Source organism: Penaeus monodon, unplaced genomic scaffold, assembly GCF_015228065.2.
Source record: "Penaeus monodon isolate SGIC_2016 unplaced genomic scaffold, NSTDA_Pmon_1 PmonScaffold_1179, whole genome shotgun sequence".
In the NCBI taxonomy this organism is placed as follows: Eukaryota; Metazoa; Arthropoda; class Malacostraca; order Decapoda; family Penaeidae; genus Penaeus; species Penaeus monodon.
Genome location: NW_023640591.1, coordinates 2001 through 24933, shown reverse-complemented (window position 1 = coordinate 24933; position 22933 = coordinate 2001). Strand labels below are relative to the sequence as shown.

The 22933-nt window shown below is 48.6% G+C and overlaps 1 protein-coding gene across 1 annotated transcript; it reads right to left on the bottom strand.

Annotated features, from left to right (window-relative positions):
* Positions 1-9033: 9033 nt before the first annotated feature.
* LOC119568955 lies at positions 9034-11319 on the bottom strand. The gene is made up of 4 exons (XM_037917343.1): positions 11011-11319; positions 10364-10504; positions 9458-9571; positions 9034-9141 (listed from the first exon to the last, which is right to left on the bottom strand). Exons 1-4 carry the CDS (start codon positions 11317-11319, stop codon positions 9034-9036), a joined length of 672 nt encoding a protein of 223 aa, XP_037773271.1.
* Positions 11320-22933: the final 11614 nt, after the last annotated feature.

Sequence of the window (22933 nt, the reverse complement as noted above, 5' to 3'; positions counted from 1 at the left end):
TGATGATGGAGAGGCTGTGACCTGGCAGGGGATTTTATTTGATTATTTAAAATTATCTGCCGCGTCAACAGCTGACGTCATTAGCGGCGAATGCCTTGTTAGAAACATTAAAATGTTTAAAACTTTAAAAATCTTTCAATAAACATCTTACAAATAACAATAAATAGATTAATAATCAAGGCATAAATATTATGCTCGAAGTGTATAAAATTATTGCATAAACATTATGCATGATTAGATTTTATTGGAAATATTAGTCTCTGTGAAGAAACTAATAAGACCCTCTATATCACAATCCTCCCCCAATACATTTTTCAGTTTATATGGGGGAGACAAATACATAAGTCTTTGGTCAGAGAATGTTGCACATCTTTCCGCTACATGTGCGACCGTCAATGGCTCATGGAATCCCTCACAAAGTGCTTCACTTTAGCCATAATTGGTCCATGAGTCAGTTTGGTGTGCCCGATTCTTAGTCTCATTAATGCAACTTCTAATATTGGTTGGGATGGATACTAGTCACCCAACTGCCAAGGTCATCTCTAATCTCTCGCAGTTTGTTTCTGGAGGTATGCCTCCATTGTTCCTTCCATTTATCACGAATACAACTCCTGATGCTGGGTTTCAAGTCGGTGTGTAGGAGGAAAACGAGCATTACAAGGCTGAGCGGCAGCTGCCTTGGCCTTCTTTTTACATGTTGACATCAGTGCAATCAATCTTGTACCTTCCTCACTACTGGATGTGATTAAGCTCTTGATTGCTTGCAAGGCACTACGAGAGTCACAATATATCACAATAGAATTGTTCATAAGATCTCTAGTCATCTTAACTGCTGTATGTTACCTTGGTAACTTCCTGTTAGTAAAGAAGCTTTGTATGAAGGTAGGTAATGCTCCTCTTAAATTAAATAATAATGTTAATACGTGCACTTGATACACCCATTTTCAAGCACTAATTCATTTTCAGAGCACTTTCTATTTCTTAGAACACAAAACACTTAGCACACATATCACAAAACCTCTCACTGGCATAATCCTTCAAGCAAAAGCAAAGAGGGAGACCAATCTAGGCTAACCATTATCAGGAGGTCGGCAAAAGGAGGCCAAGAGAGCAACTGCAGGATCATCATCCGGTAGTCCATCTAAAGGAGGAGAATGATCCACATCCCCATCCTCATCTAGCTCGGCATCATCTGGCACGGAGTTCATCATTTGTCCTGTAAGGCCTCAGCTGATTGAGGTGGTAAATCTTCTCTTGGTAAGGAGGAAACAGTACTCTGACCAACCGTGTTACAGGACTGGTCTTTTTAAGAATACAAGCCAGACCAAACCAACGAGGTCCAAGAGCTCCACGCCATCCTGCTCCTTCGAGGAAGGTCTTTAAAGAGGACTAGATCACCGACCTTAGCAGCAAAGGTGGACTTTCGGGTTCGCCGATTATAATCCGGGCCCAACCTTCCCTGGCCTGCACTGACGTCTCAACGGCAATCTCTCTAGCTCTCCTTAACCTAGCAGCAAAGGACTATACTGTTTCATGATCAGTCTCCTCATAATTGCTATTGCCAACAGGATAGGTGCCAATATGTTCACTCAGCAAATAGAGAGGTTTATCACCCACTGAGCAGTGTACTGCACTGTTCATGGCCAACCGAACACAGGGCAAAATTTCATCCCATTCTAAGGGAGAAGCCTCCAGAAGTGCTGCCAAGGCATTTTACACCACTCGGTTGGTGTGTTCAATCATCCCATTAGCTTGGGGATGGAAAGCAGTAGTGAAAATAGTTTGTACACTGGCTAACTCACAAACTCTCTTAAATAGATTGTTTTTAAATTCTCGGCCATTGTCTGTTTGCAATAGACGAGGTGGCCCAAACACATTCACAAACAGATTAATAAAGGCAGCAGTCGCAGTCTCTGCATCTTTGGATGGCAAAGATATCAACTGGACATATCAAGTGAGTTGGTCTATGAAAGCCAATACACATTGTTACTTTACGAGGTCACTTCAAGTTCCATGAGGTCTTCAGATACCCTTTCCAGTGGGTAACTGGCCTGTGGTGCAGCAGCAAGAGGAGCACGATAAGCCATACCCTTACGTTTCTGGCAAGATCGACATATACCAACATATTCTTTCACTGTGGGAAGTAAAAGTAATCCCTGAGCTTACAATACATCCTGTAAACACCAGGATGACCTGCTGTTGCACCTGCATGAGCCAAATCCATGGCAGAGCCTCTAAGTGCCTTTAGCACAACCAACTGATGGAGTACTCGATCCGAGAGGTGACGGATACAGAACTCCGTCTTGAAGCTCAAACTCTTCAAGAGTAAGAGGAAGGCGACGACGTGGCAAAGTCCGTTCCTGTAAATACCCAATTACCTCTTTCCACAGAGGATCCTCAAGTTGGTGAAGATGCAGATCGTCTGGATCACGCTCGTGCAGTTCAGACTCAACTGGTCTGGGATACGATGTTGAGTCCCTTGTTTGTATTTCAAGTTCATGCGACCACCGAGTCATACGCAGACTTTCGGTCTTCCTACTGAACACATAGGTCAAAGGCCTATGGTCTGTGTAGATGTAGGAGTGGTGCCAATACACATAGCAGTCGAAGGCTCTTACCCCCTCTACTACTGCAAGGGCCTCACAATCAACTGCAGAGTACCGTGTCTCAGCATTCCTGAGTTTGCGGCTGAAGTATGCAACAGGCTGCAAGCGACCCTCGTCATCACATTGCATCAAGCAAGCGCCGATTGCAACACCCGATGCACCAGTGTGAATCTCAAAGGACCTGTCAAAATCTGGCTTACTGAGAATGGTGCGGAGATAAGTGCCTTCTTCAAGTTCTGGAAAGTAGCTTCCTCCTGCTGGCCCAGACAAACTTGGTATCTCTGTGTGTCAGGCTGGTAAATGGTGATGCAATGTTTGAATAATTTTTAATATGCTTCCTAAAGAGGCCTGCGCATCCGAGAAAGCAGCACACTTCCTTTTGGTTCTTAGACTGAGGCATCTTCTGTATTGCAACCACTTTATCTGGATCAGGTTCCACACCCTTGGGCGAGATCTTAAAGCCCAGGAATTTAAATATGTCTGTTGCAAAAACAAATTTCTTCCTGTTGAGCCTTTTAAAAGGAACAACAGAGTCTCATCCAACTGCCTCAGATCATCATCAAAATTACTGCTGTGCACCACCACATCATCTAAATAGGCAGTGGTCTGCCTGCCTAAAACAGATGAAAGCACACAGTTAACAGCCCATTGAAATGTCGAAGGCGTGGTTGTCAACCCAATTGGTAACTTTCTGAACAGGAAAAGTCGATGCCCATCTGAGAATGCAGTCTTTGGCTTATCATCTAGACTGACATCTACTGTCCAGTAGGCACTGCGAGCATCCAGAGCAGTAAACCACATTGTTCCATGCAGCTGATCAATGGTACGTTTTAAAAGGCCAATGCGTGGCATTGGCCTTATCCAATGCCGCGCACTGTTTCCAATACGTGGCATTGGATAAGCATCCTGCTTTGTAATGCTGTTGAGACCTCTGGAGTCTATATAGAAACGGGTGGACCCATCTTTCTTTTTGACGAGAACTAATGGGGAATGCCAAGGAGAGGTGGAATGCTCAATAACTCCCTGTGCAAGCATATTGTCACATTCCTTTCTAATGAACTGTTTAGAGGCTTCTGGGATACTCCATTGCCGTACACATAGCGGAACTATACCCTCTTTTGTTTTTATAGTATGTAAGATACCAGGTATAGTTCCTAACTTTGCCTGTGCTTCAAATAATGTCACATACTTAACTAGTACCTGCCTCAGCTGCTGTTGCTGGCCAAGAGTGAGGTGGCCCAGATCAACCTCACTTAAATGGTCACCAAGCTCAGCATCACCCAGCTGAACCTCCTCTTCAGGGCAGTTAGTAGCTGCACCTGACTGATCAACCCCAAGTGGTGTTTGTGTCACCACATTGCAAGGTGGGAGATCCACACATCAGCATCAAAGCTGTCAAAGTCATCGTCAATAAATCCCTCACCCAGTTCAGGATCACCATTATCACCCAAGAAGAGCTCTGCCCCAAAAGCTTGCTATTCTACAGCTATTTTAAAAAATTTCCCGGGAATGCTACCCTTTTCTTTTTTCAGCATTTCATCATTTGGGTTCATTTGGCACTGCACTTTTAAAAAAAAACGGACCCTTTGGCACGACATTGTTTTTCACAATCTACACCATGCACTAGACTTTTCACATTTTTCAGAAACACTAACGCTTTTTCATTTTTTTTTACTCATCTACATAGTGTTTCCCGGCTAAAGGAGCGACTGTACAATTTTTTCACTATAGCTCCTAGTCTGGGTTTTAGGTTGGGTTAGGTTGGGTTAGGTTGGTTAGGTTGGTTTGGTTAGGTTAGGTGGGTTAGGTGGGTTTTGGGTTGGGTTAGGTTTGGGTTTGGGTTTGGGTTTAGGTTAGGTTATTTTATTTTGGGTTTGGGTTTAATTTTAGTTGGTTGGGTTAGGTTGGGTTGGTTAGTTTGGGGTTAGGTTAGGGTTAGGTTAGGTTGGGGTTTTTGGGGGAGGGTTAGTTTAGGTTGGGTTTAGGTTGGGTTTAGGTTGGGTTTAGGTTAGTTTGGGTTAGGTTAGGTTAGGTTGGGTTAGGTTAGGGTTGGGTTAGGTTAGGTTAGGGTGATTATCCTTTTCAGGAGACCGTCCCAACCAAGGAAGGGGTTACCCCTTTGCCAAACCACCCCCAATGGGAAAGGTTGGGGCCACTCATGACCTGGTTTTGGGCCCGGGGTTGAAATTGGGAGACGATCCCAAGGGGGTTAACCCCGTCCACAGGGTCAGCTAGAAGACCAAAATGACTGAGCCAGACGCCCCAAAAAAGGTGGGAGGCCTGGGTCGTCATGTACCAACGGCTCGGTCGTGCGCGGGGGGGTTTTCCCTTTTCCGGTACTTCCCTCCCCACCCCGGGGGGCACCGCGTGGCTTAGGACAATTAAAGGACAGTCACGTCACCCCTATTAGGTTACTAGGGGGTCCGTTCCAGACTCCAGGTAGAGGAGGGACTCAGGATCACTCGCCTGGGAGCCCACGCGGGGGTTTCTAGGACATCAAATTGGTTTAGGTGATTCCTTTTCAGGAGATGACCAACCAACGAAGGGTTATCCCGCCAAACACCCACCAAGGGGAAAGGTTCGGGCCACTCTATGACCTGGTTTGGGAGGGGGTTGAAACGGGGAGACGACCCAAGGGGGTTTGAACCCAGCCAAGGGTCAGTAGTAAGAGCCAAACTACTGACCCCACGACGCCCCGAAAAAAGGGTGGGAGGCTCTGGGGTCGTGCCATGCTACCAGACGCGCTCGGTCGTGCGCGGGGGTTTTTCCCCTTTGTCTCGGTATTTCCCCCGCCCACCCCCGGGCACTCGCGGGGCTTGGAAAATTTAAAGGACAGTCAGCGTCACCCCCTATTGGGGTTTAGGGGGGGCCCCTTTCCCAGTACTCCAGGTAGAGGGGGACTCGGATACCCGCGGGGAGCCCCCAAGGGGCTTCTCGGGACAGTCTAATTTTTTTAGGTGATTATCCTTTCAGGAGACCGTCCCCAACCAAGCAAAGGGGTTATCCCTGCCAAACCCCACCAATGGGAAAGGTTGGGGCCACTCTATGACCGGTTTTTAGGATCCGGGTTAAAAACTTGGGAGCGACCCAAAGGGGGGTTTGAACCCCAGCCCACAGGGTCACTGTAAGAGCCAAAACTGACGGGCCCACGGGGACCCGGGACAAAAGGTGGGAGGCTCTCGGTGTCCCATGCTACCAGACGCGCTCGGTGTGCGCGGGGGTTCTTCCCTTGTCTCGGTACTTCCCCTGCCCACCCGGGGGCACTGCGTGGCAGGACAAAAAGGGGACAGCAGCTCACCCCCTTTGGCTTATGGGGGGGTCCTTTCCCAGTATCCAGGTAGGGAGGGAAGGAATCACTCGCCGGGGAGCCCACGAAAGGGGGGTTTCCTGGGACAGTTAATTTTTTAGGTGATTATCCTTTTCAGGGGGCCGTCCAACCAAGCGAAGGGTTACCCCTTCCAAACCCCCACCAAGGGGTAAGGTTCGGGCCACTCTATGACCTGGTTTTAGGATCCGGGTTGAAATTTGGAGCGATCCAAAAGGGGGTTTAAACCCCCCAGTCCACAGGGTAGCTATAAGACCCTAAACTGACTGAGCCACGAGACCCGACAAAAGGTGGGGGCTCTGGGTCGGCCATCTACCAGCGCGTCGGTCGTGCCGGGGGGGTTTTTCCCCTTGCTGGTATTTCCCCTGCCCCCCCCGCGGGCACTCGCGTGGCTTAGGAAAATTTAAGGACAGTCACGTCACCCCTATTAGGCTTACTGGGGGTCCTTTCCAGTATCCGGGAGAGGGGGACTAGGATATCACTCGCCGGGACCCCACGCAAGGGCTTCTTAGGACAGTCTTTTTGGTTGGGTGTTTACCCTTTTCGGGAGACCGTCCCAACCCAAGCAAAGGGGTTATCCCTTCCCCAAACCACCCCAAGGGTAAGGTTCGGGCCACTCTATGACCTTTTTTTAGGATCGGGTTTAAATTTGGGGAGCGATCCCAAGGGGGTTTGAACCCCGCCACAGGGTCAGCTAGTAAGAGCCAAAATAGACTGAGCCACGACGCCCCCGAAAAAAAGGTGGAGGCTCTGGGTCTGCCATGCTACCAACGCGTCGGTGTGCGCTGGGGGTTTCCCTTGTCTGGGTATTCCCCCTGCCCCCCCCGCGGGCCCGCGGGGGTTAGGACAATTAAGGACGTCAGCGTCACCCTATTAGGTTTATGGGGGTCCGTTCCAGTTCCCAGTAGAGGAGGGTCAGGAATCATGCCTGGGACCCCGAAAGGGGGCTTCTCTAGACAGTTAATTGGTTTAGGTGATTACCCTTTTCAGGAGACCGTCCCAAACCCAAGCGAATGGGTTACCCCTTCCCAAACCACCACCAATGGGAAAGGGTTCGGGCACTCTATGACGGTTTTTAGGATCCGGGTTGAAACTTGGGAGACGACCCCAAAGGGGGGTTTTGAACCCCACCAAGGGTCAGTAGTAAAAACCTAATGACGAGCCACGCACCCGAAAAAAAGGGGAGGCTCTCGGTCGTGCCATTTACCAGACGCGCCGGTCGTGCGCTGGGGGTTCTTCCCTTGCTCGGTATTCCCCCTGCCCACCCGCGGGCATCGCGGGTTTTGAAATTAAGGACAGTCGGTCCCCCCTATTAGGCTTACTGGGGGTCCTTTTCCAGTATCCAGTAGAGGGGGGACCGGGATACACTCGCCTGGGAGCCCACGAAAGGGGCTTCTCTGGCAGTCAAATTGGTTTAGGTGTTTATTTTTTTCGGAGCCCGTACCAACCAAGCGAAGGGTTACCCCTTTGCCAAACCACCCCCAAATGGGAAAGGGTTTGGGCCACCTAGCCTGGTTTTAGGACCCGGGTTAAATTTGGGAGACGACCCCAAGGGGGTTTAAACCCCCCAGTCCAAAGGGGTCAGCTAGTAAGAGCCAAAAATGATGAGCCACGACGACCGAAAAAGGTGGAGGCTCCGGTCGTGCCATGCTACCAGACGCGCTCGGTCGTGCGCTGGGGGGTTTTTCCCTTGTCTCGGTATTTCCCGGCCCACCCCCGGGCACTGCGGGCTTGGACAATTTAAGGACAGTCAGCGTCATCCCCATTAGGCTTACTGGGGGGTTGTTCCAGTACCCCAGGTAGAGGGGGGGACTCGGGAAATTTACTCGCCTGGGCCCCACGAAAGGGGGTTCTCTAGGACAGTCTAATTGGTTTGGGTGATTATCCTTTTAGGAGACCGTCCCAAACCCAACGAAGGGGGTTATCCCTTGCAAAACCCCCACCAATGGGAAAGGGTTTCGGGCACCTATGCCCGGGTTTTAGGATCCGGGTTGAAAAACTTGGAGACGATCCAAGGGGGGTTTGAACCCCAGTCCACAGGGTCAGCTGTTATGAGCCTAAACTGACTGAGCCACGACGACCCGCAAAAGGGGGGAGGCTCTGGGTCGTCCCATGCTACAGACGCGCTCGGTCGGGCGGGGGGGTTTTTCCCCTTGCTCGGTATTCCCCTGCCCACCCGGGGGCACTCGCGTGCTTGGGGAAAATTTAAAGGAAGCAGCGATCCCCTATGGGGCTTACTAGGGGGTCCGTTCCAGTACTCCGGTAGGGGAGGGACTCAGGATATCACTCCCCTGGGACCCCACGCGGGGGTTCTCTAGGACAGTCAATTGGGTTTTAGGTGATTATCCTTTTCAGGAACCGTACCAACAAGAAAAGGGGTTTACCCCTTGCCAAACCACCCCAAGGGGTAAGGTCGGGCCACTTTTATGACCTGGTTTTAGGACCCGGGTTTGAAATTTGGGAGCACCCCAAGGGGGTTTGAACCCCAGTCCCGGGTCAGCTAGTAAACCCTAAACGACGACCACGACGACCCGAAAAAGGGGGGAGGCTCTCGGTCGTGCCATCTACCAGACGCCTCGGTCGTGCGCTGGGGGGTTCTTCCCTTGTCTGGTACTTCCCTGCCCCCCCCGGGGGACTCGCGGGGTTAGGAAAATTTAAGGGACATCAGCGTCATCCCCTTTTAGGCTTATAGGGGTCCGTTCCAGTACTCCAGGTGAGGAGGGACTCAGGATATCACTCGCCGGGACCCCACGCAAGGGGCTTTCTAGGACAGTCTAATTGGTTTAGGTTTTTCCTTTCAAGCCCGTCCCAACCCAAAGCGAAGGGGTTACCCCTTCCCAAAAACCACCACCAATGGGAAATTGGGCCACTCTTGACCGGGTTTTTAGGATGGGGTTAAAATTTGGGGACCCCCAAGGGGGGTTTGAACCCCGTCCACAGGGTCCTAGAAGAGCCTAAACTACTGAGCCACGAGCCCCGACAAAAGGTGGGGGGGCTCTGGGTCGTGCCTGCCCCGACGCGCTGGGTCGGCGCTGGGGGGTTTTTCCCCTTGTCTCGGTACTTCCCCTGCCCCCCCCGCGGGCACCGCGTGGCTTGGGAAAATTAAGGACAGTCAGCGTCTCCCTTTTTAGGCTTACTAGGGGGTCCTTCCATCTCCAGGTAGAGGGGGGACTCAGGATACACCCCCTGGGACCCACGCAAGGGGCTTCTCTAGGACAGCAAATTGGTTTGGGTGTTTTATCCTTTCAGGGGACCGTCCCAACCAAGCGAAGGGGTTCCCCCTTTGCCAACACCACCAATGGGTAAGGTTGGGCCACTTATGACCGGTTTTTTAGGATCCGGGTTAAAATTTGGGGGGGGACGACCCCAAAGGGGGGTTTGAACCCTCCACAGGGTCAGTAGTAAAGCCAAACTGACGAGCCACGACGACCCGACAAAAGGGGGAGGTCTCGGTCGTGCCATGCTCCCAGACCGCCGGTCGTGCGCTGGGGGGTTTTTCCCTTGTCTGGGGTATTCCCCTGCCCACCCCCGCGGGCATCGCGGGCTTGGGACAATAAGGACAGTCAGCGTCACCCCTATTAGGTTTTATGGGGGGTCCTTTCCCAGTACCCCGGGTAGAGGGGGGACTAGGATACACTCCCTGGGACCCACGAAAAGGGTTCTTAGGACAGTCAAATTGGGTTTGGTGTTTATCCTTTTCAGGAAAAACCGTACCAACCAAGCAAAGGGGTTTATCCCTTCCAAACCACCAAAAGGGGGTAAGGTTGGGGCCCCATCTATCCTGGTTTTTAGGCCCGGGTTGAAACTTGGGAGACGATCCAAGGGGGTTTGAACCCAGTCCCAGGGCGCTAGTAAACCCCTAAAGACGAGCCACGACGACCCGAAAAAAGGGGGGCCTCGGTCGTGCCATGTACCAGACGCGCTCGGTCGTGCGTGGGGGTTCCCCCCCCTTGTCCGGTACTTCCCTGCCCACCCCGCGGGCACTCGGTCTTAGGACAATTAAGGACAGCCCAGCGTATCCCCTATTAGGCTTACTGGGGGGTCCTTTCCCAGTACTCCGGTTTAGAGGGGGGACTCAGGATATCACTCGCCTGGGACCCCACGCAAGGGTTTCTCTAGGACAGCTAATTGGTTTAGGTGATTTCCTTTTCAGGAGACCTACCAACCAAGCGAAGGGTTATCCCTTCCCAAACCACCCCCAAAAGGGAAGGTTCGGGCCCCTCTATGACCTGGTTTTGGGATCCGGGTTGAAACTTGGGAGACGACCCCAAAGGGGGGTTTAAAACCCCATCCACAGGGTAGTAGAAAGAGCCTAAACGACTGAGCCACGACGACCCGACAAAAGGTGGGAGGCTCTGGGTCGTGCCATGCTACCAGACGCCCCGGTCGTGCGCTGGGGGGTTTTCCCTTGTCTCGGTATTCCCCTGCCCACCCCGGGGGGCACTCGCTTTCTTGGGGAAAATTTAAGGACAGTCGCGTCACCCCCTTTTAGCTTACTAGGGGGCCTTTCAGTACTCCAGGTAGAGGAGGGACTCAGGATATCACTCCCGGGGACCCCACGCAAGGGGGCTTTCTAGGACATCAAATTGGTTTGGTGATTATCCTTTTCGGGAGACCGTCCCAAACCAACGAAGGGGTTTCCTTTTCCAAACCCCCACCAATGGGAAGGTTTGGGCCACTCTATGACCGGGTTTTTAGGATCCGGGTTGAAATTTGGGAGACGCCCCAAAGGGGGTTTAAACCCCCAGCCCACAGGGTCAGTATAAGAGCCAAAATACGAGCCAGGGACGCCCCGACAAAAGGTGGGAGGCTCCGGTCGTCCATGCTACCAACCGCCGGTCGTGCGCTGGGGGGTTTTTCCCCTTTGTTCGGTATTTCCCCCTGCCCCCCCCGGGGGCCCCCGCGGGCTTGGAAAATTTAGGACGTCAGCGTCATCCCTTTTAGGCTTACTAGGGGGTCCTTTCCAGTACTCCGGTAGAGGAGGGACTCAGGATATCACTCGCCGGGACCCCCGCAAGGGGGTTTCTCTAGGACAGTCAAATTTGGTTTAGGTGATTACCCTTTTTCGGGAGCCCGTACCAACCAAGCGAAGGGGTTACCCTTCCCCAAACCACCACCAAGGGAAAAGGTTTTCGGGCCCTCTATGACCGGTTTTTGGATCCGGGTTTGAAACTTGGGGACGACCCAAAGGGGGTTTGAACCCAGTCCAAGGGTAGCTAGAAAGAGCCAAAATTTTGACGGGCCCACACGACCCGCAAAAGGGGGAGGCTCTCGGTCGTGCCCTTTGTCCCAGATGCGCTCGGTCGTGCCGGGGGGGTTCTTCCCTTGTCTCGGTACCCCCCCTGCCCACCCCGCGGGCACCGCGGGGCTTGGAAAATTTAAGGACATCGCGTCATCCCCTATTGGGTTTTACTAGGGGGTCCGTTCCAGTACTGGGTAGGGGAGGGACTCAGGTATCACTGCCTGGGAGCCCACGAAAGGGGGCTTCTCTAGGACAGTCTTTGGTTTAGGTGATTATCCTTTTAGGAGACCGTCCCAAAACCAAGCGAAGGGTTATCCCTTGCCAAACCACCACCAAGGGGAAGGGTTTGGGCCACTCTATCCCGGGTTTTAGGCCCGGGGTTTGAAACTTGGGAGCCCAAACCCCCAAGGGGGTTTGAACCCCAGTCCACGGGGTCGTAGTAAGGCCTAAACGACTGGCCAGGGGACGACCCGACAAAAGGTGGGAGGCTCTCGGTCGTGCCATGTACCAGACGCGCCGGTCGTGCCTGGGGGGTTTTTTCCCCTTTGTCTCGGTATTCCCCTGCCCACCCCGGGGGCACTCGCGGGCTTAGGAAAATTTAAAGGACAGTAGCGTCTCCCTATTGGGCTTACTAGGGGTCCGTTCCAGTACCCGGGTAGGGAGGGACTAGGAATCACCCCCGGGGGGGCCCCACGAAAGGGGTTCTTAGGACAGTCTAATTGGTTAGGGATTATCCTTTTCAGGAGACCGACCAACCAAGCGAATGGGACCCTTCCCAAACCCCCCCAAGGGGTAAGGTTCGGCCCATCTATGCCCTGGTTTTAGGATCCGGGTTGAAATTTGGGGAGACGACCCCAAGGGGGGTTTTAAACCCCCGTCACGGGGTCAGCTAGAAGAGCCTAAATGACTGACCACGACGACCCGACAAAAGGGGGGAGGTCTGGTCGTGCCATGCTCCCAACGCGCTCGGTCTGCGGGGGGGGGTTTTTCCCCTTGTTCGGTATTTCCCCCGCCCACCCGCGGCACTGCGTGGCTTAGGACAATTAAGGCAGTCAGCGTCCCCCTATTAGGCTTATGGGGGGTCCGTTCCAGTCCCCCCCAGGAGAGGAGGGACCAGGATATCACCGCCTGGGAGCCCAGCAAGGGGCTTTCTAGGACAGTTTTTGGTTTGGGATTATCCTTTTCGGGAACCCGTACCAACCAAGCGAAGGGGTTTCCCTTCCAAACCACCACCAAGGGAAAAGGTTGGGCCATCTATGACCTGGTTTTAGGATCCGGGTTTTAAACTTGGGAGACGATCCCAAGGGGTTTGAACCCCATCCACAGGGTCAGCTAGTAGACCCCAAAATGACTGAGCCCAAACCCCCCGACAAAAGGTGGGAGGCTCTCGGGGCCATGCTACCAGACGCGCTCGGTCGTGCGCTGGGGGGTTTTTCCCTGTCTGGTAATTCCCCCTGCCCCCCCCGGGGCACTGCGGGGCTTAGGACAAAAAAGGACAGCCCAGCGTCTCCCCTATTAGGCTTACTGGGGGGGTCCGTTCCAGTACTCCAGGTAGAGGGGGGCTGGGATATCACTCCCCCTGGGCCCCACGAAGGGGTTTCTTAGGACGTCTAATTGGTTTAGGTGATTACCCTTTTCAAGACCGTACCAAACCCAAAGCGAATGGGTTATCCCTTGCCAAAACCCAACACCAAGGGGAAAGGTTGGGCCACTCTATGCCCCGGGTTTTTAGGATCCGGGTTGAAATTGGGAGACGACCCCAAGGGGGGTTTTGAACCCCAGTCCACAGGGTCAGTAGTAAGAGCCAAAATGATGACCCAACGACCCGAAAAAAGGGGGGAGGCCTCGGTCGGCCCATGCTACCAAGCGCCGGTCGTGCGCTGGGGGGTTCTTCCCTTGTCTCGGACTTCCCCTCCCCCCCCGCGGGCACTCGCGTGGTTGGACAATAAGGCAGCAGCGTCATCCCCTATTAGGCTTACTGGGGGGGTCCTTTCCCAGACTCAGGTAGGGGGAGGGACTCGGATATCACTCCCTGGGACCCCCAGAAAGGGCTTCTTAGGACATCAAATGGTTTGGGTGATTATCCTTTTCAGGAGACCGTCCCAACCAAGGAAAGGGGTTATCCCTTCCCAAAACCACCCCAAAGGGGAAAGGTTGGGAACTCTATGACCGGGTTTTTAGGTCCGGGTTTAAATTGGGAGCGATCCAAGGGGGTTTGAACCCCTCCACAGGGTCAGTAGTAAACCTAAACGACGACCCACGACGACCCGACAAAAGGTGGGAGGCTCTGGGTCGTGCCATGCTACCAGACGCGCTGGTCGTGCGCTGGGGGGTTTTTCCCCTTTGTCCGGTCTTCCCTGCCCCCCCGGGGGCATCGCGTGGTTAGGAAAATTTAAGGACAGTCAAGGTTCCCCTATTAGGCTTACTAGGGGGTCCTTTCCAGACTCCAGGTAGAGGGGGACTCAGGATATCATCGCCGGGAGCCAGCAAGGGGTTCTTGGACAGTCAAATTGGTTTGGGTGTTACCCTTTTTCGGGAACCCGTACCAACCAAGCGAAGGGTATCCCTTCCCCCAAACCCCCCCCAAGGGAAAGGTTTCGGGCCACTCTAGCCCGGGTTTTTGGATGGGGTTTTTGAAATTGGGAGCGATCCCAAGGGGTTTAAACCCCCAGTCCCAGGGTCAGTATAAAGCCTAACTGAGGCCCCGAGACCCGACAAAAGGGGGGAGGCTTCGGTCGGGCCCAGCTACCAGACGCGTCGGTCGTGCCGGGGGGGTTTCCCTTGTCTGGATTTCCCCTGCCCACCCCGGGGGGCACCGCGTGCTTAGGACAATTAAGGACAGCAGCGTCATCCCCTATTAGGCTTACTAGGGGGTCCTTTTTCCAGTATCCAGGAGAGGAGGGACTCAGGATATCATCGCCGGGGGACCACGCAAGGGGCTTCTCAGGACAGTCTAATTGGTTTAGGGATTATCCTTTCAGGAGACCGTACCAACCAAGCGAAGGTTTTATCCTTGCCAAACCCCCACCAATGGGTAAGGTTGGGCAACTTAGGACCGGTTTTAGGACCGGGTTGAAATTTGGGGAGACGACCCAAGGGGGTTTAAACCCCCAGTCCACGGGGCACTAGTAAGAGCCTAAATGATGAGCACGCGACCGACAAAAGGTGGGGGGCTCTGGGCGTGCCATCTACCAGCCCGCGCCGGTCGTGCGGGGGGGGTTCTTCCTGTCTCGGACTTCCCCTCCCACCCGCGGGCACTCGCGTGGCTTGGGACAATTAAGGACAGTCAGCGTCATCCCCTTAGGCTTACTGGGGGTCCGTTCCAGTACTCCAGGTAGAGGAGGGGATCAGGATACACTCCCCGGAGCCCCGAAAGGGGGCTTTCTAGGCATTTAAATTGGTTTAGGTGATTACCCTTTTCAGGAGACCGTACAACCCAAAGGAAGGGGTTTATCCCTTGCCAAACCACCCACCAATGGGTAAGGGTTGGCCATCTATGCCCTGGTTTTAGGACCCGGGGTTAAAAATTTGGGGAGACACCCAGGGGTTTGAACCCCGTCCACAGGGTCACATAAGAGCCAAAAATGACCGAGCCCGACGCCCCGAAAAAAGGTGGGGGCTCTGGGTCGGCCTGCTCCCAGACCGCTGGGCGTGCGCTGGGGGTTCTTCCCTTTTTCGGTATTCCCCTGCCCCCCCCGCGGGCACTCGCGTGCTTAGGACTTTAAGGACAGCAGCTCATCCCTATTAGGTTACTAGGGGGCCCGTTCCAGTATCCGGGTAGAGGAGGATCAGGATATCATCGCTGGGAGCCCACGCAAGGGGCTTCTTGGGCAGTCCAAATTTGGGTTTAGGGATTATCCTTTTCAGGAGCCCTTTTAGGTTGGGTTAGGTAGGTTGGGTTAGGTTAGGTTGGGTTTGGGTTTGGGTTTTGGTTAGATTAGGTTAGGTTAGGTTGGGTTTTGGTTAGGTAGTTTGGGTTTTTGGTTTTAGGTTAGGTTAGGTTAGGTTAGGTTAGGTTAGGTTGGGTTTTTAGGTTGGGGTTTGGGTTGGGTTTAGGTTAGGTTAGGTTGGGGTTAGGTTGGGTTTAGGTTAGGTTGGGTTAGGTTGGGGTTAGGTTGCTGGGTTGCCCTGTCACAATGCTGTTCCACCTGGGTCGCTACCCCTTTCCCCCCAAAAGGGGGATTTGGGTTTTTTTCCTTTTTACAGAGGGGCCCGGAGTTCTATGACGGGGGGGGGGGTGGGGTTGTTGTTTTTCCTTTTCTAGAAAAACCCTCTTCCCTTGTCTTCCTAATGTAAACCCTGGGGGAAAGGAAACCAAAAGGGGAAAAAAATAAAAAAAGGGAAAGGAAACCTTTTTAAGGTGTGGGTTTCCTAAATTTTTGGGCCCATAAGAATAAAAAAATATTTTAATTATATTATTGCCTGTAGTACTAAAACAAGAAAGGTAGACTAGACCTATAGATATTGCCCATATGTATAGAGTACACCTCGCTACCTAAAAACACCTGCAAAATTTTCCCTCTCACTGTCATAGTACTTTCAACACCCAATTTCTCAACTCCCTCGCACATAAAAACATGCAGACAAAAGGGTACAAAATAAATAACATGTTTCATCATAAAAAATATATCTCCAAAAACAGCCAGAAAAAAAAAACCCTTTTCCAAGAAACCCGAAAAAAATAATACACAGAACTAGCCCATACCCCTATGCCTGTAAAAAAAACACATATACCCATCACCCTACACACATGTATCTAGCATCCCCATACGTACCATATATAAAAACATATCTACCCCCATTAGAAAAAAAAAAAAGAACATACACATAAACAGAAACACCTACATATACATATACATACCTAAAAAACCGGTTTAAAAAAACAAAAACATCATATAATCCATAGTCTCAACACGTATACATACAAAAACATATGATACACAACATATACCTGCTACATAAAAAAAAATAAAACATACATATATATCTCTACACCCACACACTTTACATCATAAACAAATAAAACAGCACACACCCCTACCACATATAAAAAATGTACCCACATACAATGGTATAAAAAAAAATATACACCCATACATGTAGCATTTTTAAAACCCACAACACATATACATTACATACACATACAACCGACTATACATATAAAATATACACAAAAACAACAAATACATAAATAACAAAATATAACATATTAAACACATACATTTCCAATTTCATAACAGCATTAATATCACACACACCCATTACACATACACACACATACACACGCATATAATATACTCCAACATATATACCACCTAACCTCACATATAACATCATAAAATGTAAAAAGCATAACCCACAACATGCATATACCACACACCTACACATAACTTTTAAAATCCATTCATTTTAACCCACTTGTAAAAAAAAAACCCCAAAACCATACTGTAAAAAAACACAAAAGCATGTATACCCCATAATTCGGGCGAAAAAATACATACTACAACATTACAAACACATACATACATCATATACAAACATACATATACACACTACATCAAAACAACATACACACACAATACATACACATACACTACAAAAAACCCTACACAGGGATATATCAAGGAAAAAGGGGAAAAAAAACCCCCATACAAAACCCTCTAAACCCCTATAACCCCTCACAAATACAAACAAAACACATACATTTACGCGTACCATTACACACATACCAACATATAACAAACTATATATACACATATACATACATATCAATATACATCAATACACAATATACATATACAATACAACAATCACCACAGCATACATAACAATATATCAAAAAACACTCATACAATACATACAAAAATTACAACCCTTATTAATACATACTACATATACAACCTACTTACATATACATATATCAAACACCCCCCCCACTTTCCCCCACATATGTAAACCACATAACCACTAACTATACACACTTCTGAAAAACCCACAAAAATACCAAAAAAAATAAAAACACTCTGCCCCCAATACTCTACCAACCTTAATACATACCCTTTTACCAAATTTCCAACCAAAAATAAATACCTCCTATACACAAAAAAAACACAATAATATAAACCCACACATATAATAACAACAAAATATATCATATAATACACACAACGTGCACACATATACATATATACACATATATGCCATATACTATACACTAAATATATACAACATATCAATACATCATAACCTACATACATACAACTACACATCACATACAACCCTCTTTTATCTATACCATACATAACGATATACCCCGTACTAAATACACATATAAACATATAAAAACACCTCCACTAAAAAAATATACGTACACAACATACATATATAGAGCACCTAAACACACCTACAACATACATACCTACATGCCCTTACAGTATACACATCAACTTTAATACATACGCACACACATAAAACACATACAATACCCCCTATACATATACTACAAATCATACAACTACATATATATACAACACACTACATATACCCACATAAATAAAGCATACATACAAAAAACATATACATAATACACCCCCATCATAAAAAAACGAAAAAAAAAATACATATATTTAAAAAAAACCACACCCCAAAAACAACATATACATATATATATAATAAAATATACATACTAACTATAATACATATAATGTACACACAAAAACACATATACCATAACCATATCATTACATACAAAACATATATACTACAAACTACAAAACCCTACAAACACATATACATCATACACACATATAATATACTACAAAAAAAAAATAAACTACACAACATCATATACAAAACACCACACTCACATATAACCCCTATACATAATATACATAATTTCATAATTATATTTTATAATATATACTACAATACACATACACACACAAACATCATGTACATACACCATAATATATATCATAACAATACTCAATTTCATACAAAAACTATAACATACAAAAACCCAAAAACATACATACACATATACTACAATACACGCATACATACAAACCCATACATACCCTTTTACACACTAATATGTATACCCCATATTCACAAAAACATACACAACTATATACCCCCAAAACCTGTAAAAAAAAAGCCTTTTATTCTTTCCCCTATGGGGGGGGGGGGGGGGAAAAGGAAAAAAGGAAAGGTAGCGGAGGACGGCAAGGGTGGGACGCTGTGCGCAGCGTTCCTTGTTCCCTTTTTGCCCGCGGTAGTTCCGTCCCCCCTTTCCACCCGTGGGTATGGGGGAACGGTAGATGTTCTTACAAAGGGTTGCTTTAAAAGTATTTTATTGTATGGGTATTTTACAGCATTATCATTTTCATAATCTTTCAAAAAATATAAAACCCTGTCAGAAAACTTTTCCGTAGTAACAAAAGAAACCCAAGGTACATTATTGTTAAAAAAAAATGGTAAGGTTTTAAAATATGGGTATCTTCCTCTATTTCTGTATTGGGGCTTCCCAATTTTTATGCCCAAGAAACCGTCTGTATTTTTTAAGTGCAAATACAAATACGGTGTCGGCATCTTTATTTTTTATTTTATAAGAATACCACATTCGTTATTTTGTTTCTGTAAAGTGGTTTTAAAAACATCCCTTTTCTTAAATGCTTCACAACCGCTTTTTGTATTAAAACGATGTTTTTTTTTTAAAAAACACCCCAAACAAATACAAATACGGGATTGGGCTTTTTTAATTATTATATAAGATGCCATCACTCGTTATTTTTTCTTTTTTAACGTGATTGGTTTAAAAATCCTTTTCTTAAGTAAATTTACACACCGACATTTTTGTATTAAAACCCTTGGTTTACCAAAAAGGGTTTTCACCATCCCGGAGACTTGCTTTTTACGGGGTTGTGTGGAGAGAGAGGGGGGGGAAAAGGGGGAGGTGGAGTTGCAATGACCATCCCTCGTTCCCCTTTCCTGTTGATTTGGTTCCCTGCCTCTGGGGGGCCTCAGGGTTTATTTTGGTGGGATAAAAAATTCGGCAGGTTTTCCTTCCCTTTCATTGTGCAAGGTTTCTCCCTGAGCAAGGGGGGGGGGAACTCTGCTCTTTAATTTCTCCCGCAATGTCTTATCCTTTTTCCCGGCTACATGGGGGGGGGTCCGCTAAGGGTGTCTTCCCCTGGGGTGTCTTAGCCCTTTTTTGGCCATTTCCCCGAGCGTTTAAAGGATTTCGGAGCGGGCCCGCAATTTTGGGGAAAAAAAGCATAGGGAAAATTATCTGTTTTTAAAATCCTTATCTTTAAAGTCCAGGAGCGTATCTCTTGGTATATTTTTTAGTCCTCCTTTTCTGTATGAGGATCTTCATTTTACCCTCTCGCTTTGAAAAACCCCAAACCCTTCCCTTTAGGGCCCCCCAGGGGTTCGGGCCTTCCATTTCTTAACCGATTCCTTTTGAGAACGGGGGGCTTTTTCTTTGGTTGGGGTGGTGACTCGATGAAAATGTAAATTATGAGTGTTCGAAGGATGGTAACTGTAGTCTGGAGGAAGCCTTCTTTTTTTACATATACCCGGGTATCTAAAAAGGTAGTTTTTTTTTGTCAAATTCCCCCGTAAAATTTTAGATCGGGGGAAAAGGGGAGTTCTCGTAGTATTCTTGAAAGGTTTCCCCTGTACCCGAAACATCCGAAAATGTCTCAATGTATCTATAAAACAAAAAATGGTTGTTTTTCCATTTTCTTTTTTTTTGTTCGATATGACTGGACAAAAATTTCCGCCACTGCTACCACACCGAGGCTCCCATTGCTGTACCCTTCATTTTTTGTTTTACATTATCAACCCAAGGAGGTTTCCCGAAAGGATATGTTCAATCCTTTTTGGGTTAGGTATGGGGGGGGGGATTTTTATTATACAATTCTTTAATTTCCTTGTACTATCCCAAATTTTTCTCATAATTTTTGTACACCAAACGCTTTTCTGGGAATTGAAGGATAAAGCGACACTATGTCAAAAGAAAAAAGATAAAATTCTCCTTCGAGTCTGGGGGCCTCTCTCAGCTTCCTCAGGAAATGCGTTGTATCCTGCAACCTTTCTGGAAGTAAATCAAGCAGGGGTGAGAGGAAGGTGGTTAGCAGCCTATCAACTGGTCTCGTGGGGGCACAGCAGCCACTGAGTACTGGCCTACCTGGCCATATTCCCGTTTCTTCATCTCGTTTTTTGTGGGTTTTGGGAAGAATGTACCAATGGGGGATGCTTGCTTTGTGGGCTAATAAAGCGTCCCTTTGTGCTGCTGAGAAACTGGACTTTTTTCCGGTTGGGGAGTCTAGGCAGTAGAATCTGCTTACTAAAATCTTACCTTCTGCTTGAACTCTCTGCAGCTCCTCCTGTGGATTAGGTAAAGGTTTATAAGTATTTTCATCTCTTAGGTGTGCCTGTCCCATGGCTCTATAGTTTTCTGTTTTTAAGACTACCAAGGCACCGTCTTTGTCTGCCTTTTTAATTACAATGTTGGGGTTTGTTTTTAGTTCCTCTAAGGCTAGTATTTCTTTTTTTGTTAGGTTTGGTCTCACTTTCCTTTTGCTGGCTTCAATTATCAAAGCTTCTTCTTCTCTTATTTTGTCCTTCAACCCTGGCATTTTCTTAGGGGGGCATTTATTTAGTTTTAATCTCGGGAGTTGGGGGGGTAAACTTATCCTAGATTTCTTCCATAAGGGGGTTGTGCCTGGGGTGAGGGATGCAGTAAACCTAGAATTAATTTCATCTCCTAAGGTTTCAAGTGAAGAAACCAGATTTATGGTGAGGGGGCGAGAGGAGGGGGGTCCTAGAACAAATGATCTGCCTTTACTAAGGACTGATTTTTGTGGGTAGGTGAGGGGAACTTCTGAAACTACCAGTTCCATCCCTGCTTCCCATTTCTTTCTCCTTGCCACTGCCTGCCTTCTCTTTCTCCTAGGTCCCATGGGGTGCTTCCTCTTTTTATTGCCTGATCCCTCCCTCTGTATTGAGCAAAACCCCAATGATTCCTCCAAAGAGGGGTTTCTTGTCCTGTCCTGTCCCTGTTTGTCTCTATCCTGTGGGTCCTCTGAGGACCTACACTTCCTCTGTGTGTCTCTCTGAACCCATGCATCCTTCTGTGTGTTTCTCTGAACCCTAACAACCCTCTGTGGGTCTCTATGTTCTCGTTCTCCCTCCTGTGGTACCCTCTTTTCCATGTCTGTCTCCCCTTCTGTCCTCCTGTGCCAGGGGTGGGTGTATGGGGGTAGAAGGGGAAGAGGAGGGGGGCGGGGATTTGGGGGTGGGAGGAGAGGGCGAGGGGCGGGGGGAGGGGGACGTGTTGTGCGAGGGGGTGGGGGGCGTGAAAACCGAGGGGGTGGGGGGTATGAAGGGTGAGGGGGGTGTGAGGGGCGAGGGGGGTGTGAGGGGCGAGGGGGGTGTGAGGGGCGAGGGGGGAGAGGGTGGGGGGGTGGCTGAAAAACCGTATCTCGTAATCTTATATCTCCATTTCTCTGATTTTTGTTTTTCTTTTTCTTAGCCTTATTTATTTTCTTGCCTTTTTCCCCCCTTGTATGTTCCCTGAAAACCTGCCACGTGTGTGGGTTACTTGGTCCCTCTTTATCTTCTCCTATCTGCTCTTTATCCATGTGGGGGGAGGGGGGGGTCAAATTATGTTTTTCAAGTAGCAGGGTCTCCATTCTGTGGACTAAATCAACCACTCTGTCTACAAGAGCATGGCATGCGCCAATTCTGTCCTCTTGAGCTGGGGTGGGGGCTGTGTCTCGGGAGGTATTCGAAAACAAAGGAAGGTCTACACTATTTGGTTCTTCCATCCTAGGTGGTTCGTTCTCATGGGGTGGGGGTGTTCTTTGTGCTAAATCTAAGGAAAGGGTGAGGTTAGGGGGTTCCTTTGAGGTGGGGTCTGTCCCTGGTAAAAAGACACAGGGGGTTTCCCCTGTTCTATATTCTCCTTCAGGGGGCTGTAACTGAAGCTCTACCTGGGGGGTACTGTTCTCATGGAGGGGGGAGGGGGGACTGTTCTCAAGGGGGGGGGGTGAAAGAAGAGCGAACTCTACCTGCTCTTGGGGACTATTTATTTTATGGGTTTCCCTTTGTTCCATGCATAAGGTTACTAGTTCCCTCTCTTCTTTAGTTAAGCTCGACTCTTCCCTTATGTAGCGCAAAAGGGGGGTTGCCCCATCCATTATGTAGAATAACTCATCTGGGGGGGTTCTTATCTTTAACTTATTCCCTCCTTTCTTATAAGCTTTACTACATATCTTTCTGTAGGTTTCTGGGTATTTATTCATTATTTCTATTTTTAGACTTACTATCTCGGCCCGCATTTGAATTGCTTCGGCCCTCAGATTTGCTGCAACAAGGCCTTGCCATTGTCTTGCAGCCTCTGACCAGATCATTTCACCTATCTCTACCAACCATCTGGGGGGGAGGGCATTCGTGAGGTTGGGAATATCTGTGACCTTTATTTTACAAACTCCTGTGGTATTATTCGCTTCACTGATGTCGCATAGTTTGAGATATTCCAAGCAATTAGCCTCCTTCCTGTACAAACTTGTCAAAATAAGACACTCTGTCAAGCCTGTCTCTCTGTCTAACGAAATCTGGGGATCCGAACTCAAAAACTCGTCCTCAAAAGGGTCTTCTGGGTGTCCTACTACTGACGTTCCTTCCGAAAGGAAAGGTGCCAAAGGGGAAACCTCAATTGCTTTGTTCCCTTTTGCCCATGCGTCTGGGTGG